General features: G+C 43.5%; 1 protein-coding gene across 2 annotated transcripts in view; it reads left to right on the top strand.

Moving 5' to 3' along the window:
• ABCA5 (ATP binding cassette subfamily A member 5) overlaps positions 1-9,039 on the top strand; it is a 34,508-nt gene that overhangs the window by 14,507 nt on the left and 10,962 nt on the right. For both annotated transcript variants that reach the window (XM_026861088.1, XM_026861087.1), the window contains 12 exons: positions 35-210; positions 651-770; positions 1,581-1,719; positions 1,895-1,985; positions 2,223-2,362; positions 3,900-4,019; positions 4,987-5,188; positions 5,464-5,633; positions 6,443-6,576; positions 7,511-7,648; positions 8,242-8,355; positions 8,707-8,877. In XM_026861088.1, the coding sequence (XP_026716889.1) occupies positions 35-210; positions 651-770; positions 1,581-1,719; positions 1,895-1,985; positions 2,223-2,362; positions 3,900-4,019; positions 4,987-5,188; positions 5,464-5,633; positions 6,443-6,576; positions 7,511-7,648; positions 8,242-8,355; positions 8,707-8,877 (1,715 nt within the window). The remainder of the gene's footprint in view (positions 1-34; positions 211-650; positions 771-1,580; positions 1,720-1,894; positions 1,986-2,222; positions 2,363-3,899; positions 4,020-4,986; positions 5,189-5,463; positions 5,634-6,442; positions 6,577-7,510; positions 7,649-8,241; positions 8,356-8,706; positions 8,878-9,039) is intronic.

Below are 9,039 nucleotides of genomic sequence, written 5' to 3'. Positions count from 1 at the left end.
TTTTTTTTTTTTTTTTTTTTTTTTTTTTTTTTAGGGTTTGTCTCCGTCTATGGGCACAAAGTCTCCGAAATCGATGAAATGCTTGAAGTGCGGCAGATAACGGGGGTGTGCCCTCAGTCCGACATACACTTTGATATATTAACGGTGGAGGAGAATCTCTCCATATTTGCTGCGATTAAGGGAATCCCTCAGAACGATTTGATACAAGAGGTAAGTCAGCTGGGCATAGATACTGTCTTGTTATGTTCATTTTTAACCTGGAGGGTAAAATACCCGTACATTGCACAGATATTTCCTTAAGGCAAGCTTGTAGGGAGATATTCCTTTGCCGTACAATAGAAAAAGAGCTACAGACAGATATTTTTACAAAGATAAACTGTTGATTTTTGCTAAGAAACTAAAATGCTGATGAAACCTTTTTTAAATCCGAGCATTTGTGTTCAAGCATCGACGCCTTTTAACCGCTTTGGGTTTGCTGGATTTTCAGACCCTGCTCTGGGTGTGCAGGTTCCTTAGCAGGGCGTGCAGTTTGGGTGCAGAATACACTGGATTAGGAACAGTTAACGTCATTAATCGTTAATAGTCTGGTGAAAAAAAAAAAATGGTAGCTGCATTTTGTTAACAGTGAACGTGTTTCTTATGTTTTAAAGGTGCAGAAGGTGTTGCTGGATTTGGATATGCAGCCTATCAGAGACAATCAAGCTAAAAAATTAAGCGGGGGGCAGAAAAGGCGACTGTCGGTGGGAGTTGCTGTTCTCGGGAACCCAAAGGTGAGTGGGATGGAGGAGTTCCCAAGCTTGATGTCACTGACATCCTCGGGCTCGATGTCTCTTGTCAAAACTGACTAATGCATATAATAATATTCAAGATGAAGAAATTGTTACTTTGAACATCTGTCGCCCTTTTTCTTCTTCATTTATGGTTCAAACAATTGAAATCATTTCAATAGTTCAACCTTTATGCTTGAGAATGTTAATGGATTAGATAATGGCTGTAGCTCTGGATTTGATCTTTGTGAAATAAATAGTGTGACAAGTTTTGTGTCATTTCTGGCAGGTAACATCTATCCCTCAACAGTGAAACTGTTGGAGACTTTGCTTGCAAAACCATCCACACACTTAGAGCAGGGACGGAGCCAGAGAGCTCTTTTGTGTCACAGATCCATTATTTCTGGCCTGTGAGAATGGGGACTGCTTTTAGATCTGTATTCAAAAATGTGATTTTTGAATCAGAGATTTTAAAATCTGGGATTTTAAAGGCATGCCTGTATATTTAACCATCCCTTGATAGAAGGAGCGAATCAATAGCTAAACAGAATTGTGTTGGAAACAGAATAAAACAGACAGTGGCGTTGACTTACTACGTGGTTTTTCTGTTTGTCACCACAGAAGATTAATTTATATGAAGTATAGTGAAGATAGCTGCCTTGCTTACTCTAGAATTAGTTTCCTCTATGTTTTAGAGGACTAATTAGCAGGCTTCGAAGAAAAAATCCCGATATCTGTTACCTAGGTAGGGTTTCCTGAGGTCAATACCAGGGTGGGTATGGCTTTGCAAATGCTTCTTGGTTTTGCACAAAGGTTTTACTGCTGGATGAGCCGACGGCGGGTATGGATCCGTGTTCCCGGCACATCGTCTGGAACCTCCTGAAAAACAGAAAAGCAAACTGTGTGACCGTTTTCAGTACCCACTTCATGGACGAGGCGGATATCCTGGCCGGTGAGTCCTACCGTGACCCCCTGGGGGTACCCAGTTCCTGAGTGATTGTCACCTTATAGAGCAAAAAGTGATGCTTCTCTAACCACGGAATACACCTTTATTCGAAATAGTTGGGTTTTTTTGAGCAAACTGCCAATTTTCTGATTCAAAGGGCCTTCTTGATTTCTGTTTCTAGATCGTAAAGCTGTGATTTCTCAAGGGATGTTGAAATGCCTTGGATCTTCTCTCTTTCTCAAAAGCAAATGGGGAATTGGCTACCGCTTGAGGTATTTGTGTGTGTGTGTGTGTGCTGTTATGTGACATCATGTATCTTTTTTTTATTTTTTCCGTCAAAATCTATAAGATAGCACTCCTGCTTCACACCCCCCCCACCCCTCCCAAAGAGCCTTTTATCATCTTCATACTGAACGTTTGGCGTTCTGCTGGCTGATCATCCTGATGTGGCTGTAAGGAGAAAAAACAAGCTTCAACAACCCAATTTTCTCGTCGTATTGTTTTCTTAGCATGCACATCGATGCCTACTGCAACACGGAAGCTACAACCTCGCTGATAAGACAGCACATACCTGCAGCCAGCCTGATCCAGGAGAACGACGAGCAGCTCGTCTACACGCTGCCCCTCAGGGACATGGACAAGTTTGCAGGTATTGGTGGTTGTGTTGTGCTGCGGGGTTCAACGGCTGTAGAAGAGAAATCCATCAGGCGTGGCTGTAGCCTGCAATTCCTGTTGAATCCTCACGTCTGCGTTTATGTGGGGTTTTTCTGTGTATTTCTCGTTTGGCTGTGCTTTGACCGGTGGTCAGTCAGTGAGGTCTTTCTCAGATGAGTGGGGACCTTGTTGCCTCCTCCAAGGGGGCTGTGGTAGGTCACGAGGGATGTGGGAACCCAGCAGCAAGTGCTGAGGAGGTGCCTTTAGCAGAAGGGTGAAGAGACACCCTTTTGTCTGAGAAATCCCTTGTCCTGTAGAAGCATCCTCTCCTTGCGGAGTGTTTTAATGAGCAGGGCTGGCCTCCAGCACGAAGCCAGAAAGCCCCAAGTCCTAGAAAAATCAATCCCCCTTGTTGGGAGCCACCAAGAGGGTTGTGTCACTGCCTGAAAATTCACTGGTGAGAAGGAGCGTGGAACAAATGTGTTGATTTCACTAGATGGCAGCAATTATCTGATACAATCCTACACGGGGCTCCTTGTTCACTTCCCGGGAGAAAATGGAAGAAACAGTGTGTTCTCTGTTCTATGTGGAAAGCTGAGGGAGAATCAATACTGATGTGAATGTGCGCCTCATATTTCATAATTATTTTTTTTTTCTCCCATTGCATTTAACTAGTTAATAATTTATTAGCTTTATCTTTAGCAGCCACTGCGTGTACTTTTGAAAAACAGGCGTCTTTATGTGAGATTGAATCAATTCCCCTGAAGTATTTTGAGGAGAAGCCGAGGTTAGGAGTGTGCCTCAGCTACTGGGGAAGAAGAAATTTCGGAGTATCCAGCTGCTCTTCCCATTTTACACATTTGCATTTCTCTGCAGTGTGACCTTGGCTTTGAAGCTCCTCGTTTTGTCAAGTCCTTCATTTCATGGGGCTGACAAGAGCCTAATAGTGGTTTTTTATCCCAAGGTGCTACTAAGTGCTCTTACTCTGAACATCATTTTGGTCTTCACGCTATGCATGCTGTCCAGGATCTCCTGCCCAGTTAAGCTGGCTTTGCAGATCTGGGTATTTATTTTTATATATACACAAATTTATAAAGTTACTCAATGGTTTTATTTGTAAAATCTCTCGGTGCCTTGGCTGGGATCTAGGTAGGACGAGCTGTCCTGCAGTCCCTATGTGTGATGTTCCCAGGAGAGGGGCTCTCGCAGCCAGGCAGGAGGCAGCTCTCAGCCCAGGGGCTTTAGGGTGCTCAGGTGGTTTTCATGAACACCACAGCTCGGGGAAAACACGCCACGTTTCCTACACTTGACCACAGAGGTTGAGGTTTGATGCTAAAAGCAGCTTATCCCAACCTTGGTTCTCAAGCCATGACCTGTGTCTTTGTAATTAAGCAACCATTATTTAACCTGTTACCTGCTCTCTAGAGTACCACGCAGAAAGCTCTGGGGATGCCTCTGCTGGGCTGGAAGATCTCTTGGGAGACGATGTCATCCTGTTTCAGAGCAACCAACACTTCTCACTCTGTCTGTAGGCTTGTTTTCTGACCTCGACACTCATTCCCACTTGGGTGTTATCACCTATGGCGTTTCCATGACGACGCTGGAGGATGTCTATCTGAAGCTGGAAGTTGAGGCAGAGATTGATCAAGCAGGTGGGATGGACCGTGGCTGTTTTCCTGTTTTCCCTCATATTTCATTTCGTCTTAGTTAGTGTAGAATTGCCATGCCATATCACTGCCAGAAAGAGTTTTACCATGGAGGTAAAAGTAAAAAAAAAAACCTCTCCGAGTGCTACATCCAGCAGCACGGGGCACGTTCAGTCTCACAGCATTCCAGGCTTCTAAAATATGTAACATGAAAAACACGCAAAAGCAGCGAGTTGGGTGGGAAATGATTCTGGGTGGATTCAGGGAAAAAGCTTTTTACTGGCTGTTCCTGCAGTAATTTTCATCCGGTGGACTTAGATCTAACTTCTTTGCTTTACAGTTGCGCTTTCTGTGGCCAGCTTTTTAAAATGTTCTTTATTTTCCTAACGGAGCTTACTTTCAAGAAATTGTAAATGCGCAGTATAAAATTTATATCCAACGTTCTGCATGAACGGTAATATTAGTATTCTGCACTTAAGGTTGAAATAGCTGAACTTATCTTTCTTCCCCACCTTTAAATTAACTTCCAACTCAAACGAAAAGTTTGGGCTGCTTAATATTACTCCAGAATGAATCAGTTCTTTTGATGTCAACTTTGAACAGTTTAAGCACTCTCAGTCCTTTTTAGAGCTTTCCTTGTGATACAGACTAGTAAACTATCCTGCTCCGCAAAGCTTTTTCCTGGTGTCAGAGAGCTTAACAGCTGAACGTGCTGATGTGGAGCAATACAGGTGCATTCACAGACTAATGGTGTGAAATTGGGGCGAGTTCCACCTTTCGAGTGGCAGAAATTTGTATCATCTGGGGTAGATGGGTGTCATTGACCTTGGGGCTGAGAGATGTTTAGATGGCTTCTGCGATAGCAAGGGGGAGGGAGTTGATAGCCACCCAGTTTTCTCCAGCCCCAACATTTCAAACCACGTAACTCTGTCAGATCATCACATCTGTAGAGTTCTGCTCTCTTCTTTTTCAGATTATAGCGTGTTCAATTCCCAGCAAACGCAGGATGAAATGGACACCAAATCCCTTGACGATATGGAGCAGAGCCTCCTGATGCTCTCCGAGACAAAGGCGTCGGTGATGAGCAATACAGCCCTCTGGAAGAAGCAGGTTTCCACCATAGCAAAAGTTCATTTCCTTAGTCTCAAGCGGGAAAATAAATGTGTGAGAGTTATGTAAGTATTGGGGCTTTCTCATTTGTATATAAAATTCTCAAAACCTGTTTGAATGACACCAGAGAAAGGGCAAGATGCAATTAAATTATTTTTTTTTCCCCATAGTTACATTTAAAAAAGAGTTAAGTGTGAAGCTATCTGTTACTGTTGAATATATGCTTCTTTGGGGGGGGGGGGGCAGGGGGGGGGGGCAAGGGAGATGTTTTAAAGCATGCACGTAAACTGGATTGGCTTTTACTGAATTTTAATAAAACTAAACCTCTTATTTCTTTCAGGTTGTTGCTTTTTCTGATTTTCCTTGTAGTTCAGATTTTATTGTTTTTCATACACCACATCATCAAAAATTCTGTAGCTGCTATCAAACTTTCCCCAGATTTGTACTTGCTGAAGCCTGGAGAGGACTATCACAAGTACAGGAGTCGCCTCCTGCTGCAGAACTCCACAGGTAGGAGGGCAGAGATGCTCCGTGGGGGTAGCTCCTGTCTCCATCTCTCTTCAGTCTAACATTTCCTGCCGTGGGGAGGGATGGTGTGTGCTACTTCTGCGGTTGAGGACAAGGTTTTTCTTTGAAATTAGGTCAAATGAAGAGTTTTCAAGTACTGAGAGCTGGTAGAGAGTGTGATTATCCTTTGTGCTGTAGAGTTTGGTTCAGAGACCTTCCTCCTCCTCCCGTGGCCGGTAGCCTTGTGCTCACTAGGTCTCAAGAGAGAAAGATGACTCGTGTGAAAGCTTGAGATACATCAACATTAAAATCCTGCTACAAAGCACTTTGGAAAATTCCTTTTTGTTTCAATCTAGGATGTTTTAAAAGTGCATAGTAGCCATCTGGGCAATAGAAACGAGCATCTGTTTGAGCTGTTGGGAATTTGTGCTTAATACAACTTCATTTCTCCAGACACTCTTATCAAAAGTGCTGCTGGTTTCCTGCTCTCTTCGCTAATTCTCTGTTCAACTGAAACTTTGGGTATCATGGTAATGCTCGTCGGCAGCTCTGCTTCCTCACTGCTGCAGTTGACTTGCACAAATTAGTTGGAGAATATAACCAGAAAATTTTCTTGAATCCTTGCAAGGCTCTTGAATGGGAGGCCAAAATAAAATCATTCACGTTCAGAGTAGCAGAGGACTCTCTTTAGTGGGCATGTTCACAGTGACATTTCATCATAGACGTGTATCAGTGAGCAAAAGCATCAGTAATTTTGTGTAAAATACTCTAAGCTGGTGATGAGTAATTAGGTTTTCTCTGTTTTACACCAGAATCAGATATCGATGACATTGTCCGTTCTCTTGGGAGCATGAACATACTCTTGGAGATGTTCAATGACAGTGATTACGTCTCAGCTGCACCTCACAGTGCAGCTTTAAATGTGTTTGACCTTGAATCCAGACAGGTAAGACAGACTGACCAGCTTGGTCGTATCCCAGAGAGCAGGTAGGCAGCTGGTTAGGGGCTGGGTTTGTTGTACTCTTGCCTGAAAGGTCGTATTGAGTCATATAATCGAATTATATCTTATAATACTGCTTGTACAAGAGGCCTGGAAAGAAGACTTCTATTAACAGAATGGAAGTATTATTAAAATGAATGTTCTTCCATAGTGATAATAATGGTAGGCTAATAAAACTTCCATCCCCTTTTCTTCCCCACAAGGATACAAAAAGCCAAGAGAAATATTTTACTTCACAAGAGACCTGGCATAGGCATTTTTATTTTTTTTTTCCTTTTACTGGCTGAATTATACCACTTGACAGAAGTATAATTCCATGATGCTCTCATGTGTAAAGAAGAATGAGTTTCTTGGGTTGTAAGTATTCATTTCAGTATGGTCGCTGAAGGAGTGTCAGAAAGATTTGAACATCGGGGTCGTATTTAATCTCCTGCAAAGGAACTGCTTTGCAGTATGCCAGCTCTCTCTTGTTCCCATTTTTATTCATTACAAACTGTTAATAGTAGTGTGACGATGCAGCCCTTAGCTAACGTAAATTTTTGCCTGTCTGGTTTTTAAATGCATTAGCAAGAACATAGGAGTGCGAGTCATGTGTTTTGTTTTTCAGACTGTAATTGTGATAGCACCGCAGTAGCATAAAAAATTGGGGGAATTTATTTCAAATAATTTGTTCTCCGTGAGCATAACTATTTTCTTGAATTAGGTTACATGCTATTAGCACCCTGAGCAACCCAGAGCTTCCTGCAAAGCATACTCTATTATGCAAAGATTTTTTTTTTTTTTCCCAATATTCAGGTTTAATTAAGCCCGTCGGAGAGCTCTCACAGGGTCTTTACCCTTCGTGCAGAAGAATTAACCCAGCGCATACTTTCCTTTCCAGAACTATGTTTTCACGATCATATTCAACAGTACCATGGTGCATTCCCTGCCCGTTTTGATGAATATTGTCAGCAATCTGCTCCTGCGCAATTTAAACGTGACAGAGAGCATCCAAATCTGGAGCAACCCCTTCATTCAGGTGAGCAGCGGCCTTAAACATGGGGAGGATGGCAGAGCATCCCCGGGGTGAGAGGAGGGTGCAAAACCACGTCCTGAACGAAGAGAGAAGCTGGTTGGGGCTGTCTGCAGCACCCAGGGCTGGGAAGGATTGGGCCCTGGTAGTCAAAGCCTGAGGAGTTAAGCCTTGGTGGTACCTTCGCAGAATTGAAGAGGACTTGAGAAGTGCCGGGGTTTTGTTCTGCACCTTGTGGAAGTGGAGGAAAGGGGGTTTGGAAAGAGGATGTCTTGGGGGGGGGGATTTGTTAAGGGTTTGTTGCAGGTTGCCTGCGTTTCTCGGAGGCTGCGGGGGGCTCTGCTGCCTCTGGGCAGAGCTGGGGTGGCCTCTGGGAGAGGAGAGGACCCGCACGGGAGATTAATTCTCTAGGAATTTTATTAGACATGCTTATAAATACTCCAAAAGCTTCCGTAAGTATTTTTCTCCATACTCCTCTTGAGATACACAGAATAAATGTTTTCGTATTTACAGTCACGTTCCAATTCTAAACGCTTTTTTTGGGGGGGTTTTTTGGTCACTCACGTTCTGGTATTGAAGAAACCTGATTTCGATTTCAGAATCTTCCAGACACAATTTTCAGACTGGAGATCTATTTTGAAGCCGTGTTACTGGGAATCATTATTACAGGAATGCCGCCCTATTTTGCCATGGACAATGCAGAAAACCATAAGGTAAACTCCCAGATTCAGAGACTGCACAAGAACTTAAAAATCTTGGGACTGGGGAAAATCTGAAGAGGTGTTTTAAATAGTGTCTTTTGCCATGAGAGAGAGTACGGGTATAACTGCTGTTTCCTGCCTGGGGTGGAGCCGATTGGGGAAAAGGCGTGTTTTTTTTCCTATGGAAATGTTTTTTGGCAGCTCAAATCAGCAATAAGCAGGTAGCACGCTGATGCCACACCAGTCCAAAAGCAGCGTATTCGAGGGGAAAAACGAGACCCTGATCACGCGCTGAGGCAGATGAACACAGTGTTAATTTTAATTGACGTTTAATTAACGTCGTGTTGTCTTTTCCTGGTGCAGATCAAAGCGTACACGCAGCTGAAGATTGCGGGGCTTTATCCTTCTGCTTACTGGACTGGACAAGCTGTTGTCGACCTCCCGCTGTTCTTCTCCATCCTTGTCCTGATGATAGGCAGCCTCTTCGCCTTTCACTACGGCGTTTATTTCTACGTGGGCAAGTTCCTTGCTGTGGTGAGCGCGGTGGCGACGTGAGAGCACGGTTGTGTTGTTTTCCACAAGTGTTTATTTTTATTAGGTGGTTCGGCAGACTTTTTCCAACTGATATACAGGGGAAGTGTCTAAAAAAATGTCTAAAAAAAGGGAAAATGCTGAAGTGGACACACCAGTCAGGCT

Source organism: Athene cunicularia (assembly GCF_003259725.1).
Source record: "Athene cunicularia isolate RWA chromosome 18 unlocalized genomic scaffold, athCun1 chr18_part1, whole genome shotgun sequence".
NCBI classification, from domain to species: Eukaryota; Metazoa; Chordata; class Aves; order Strigiformes; family Strigidae; genus Athene; species Athene cunicularia.
This window is presented reverse-complemented; position numbering and strand designations above follow the sequence as displayed.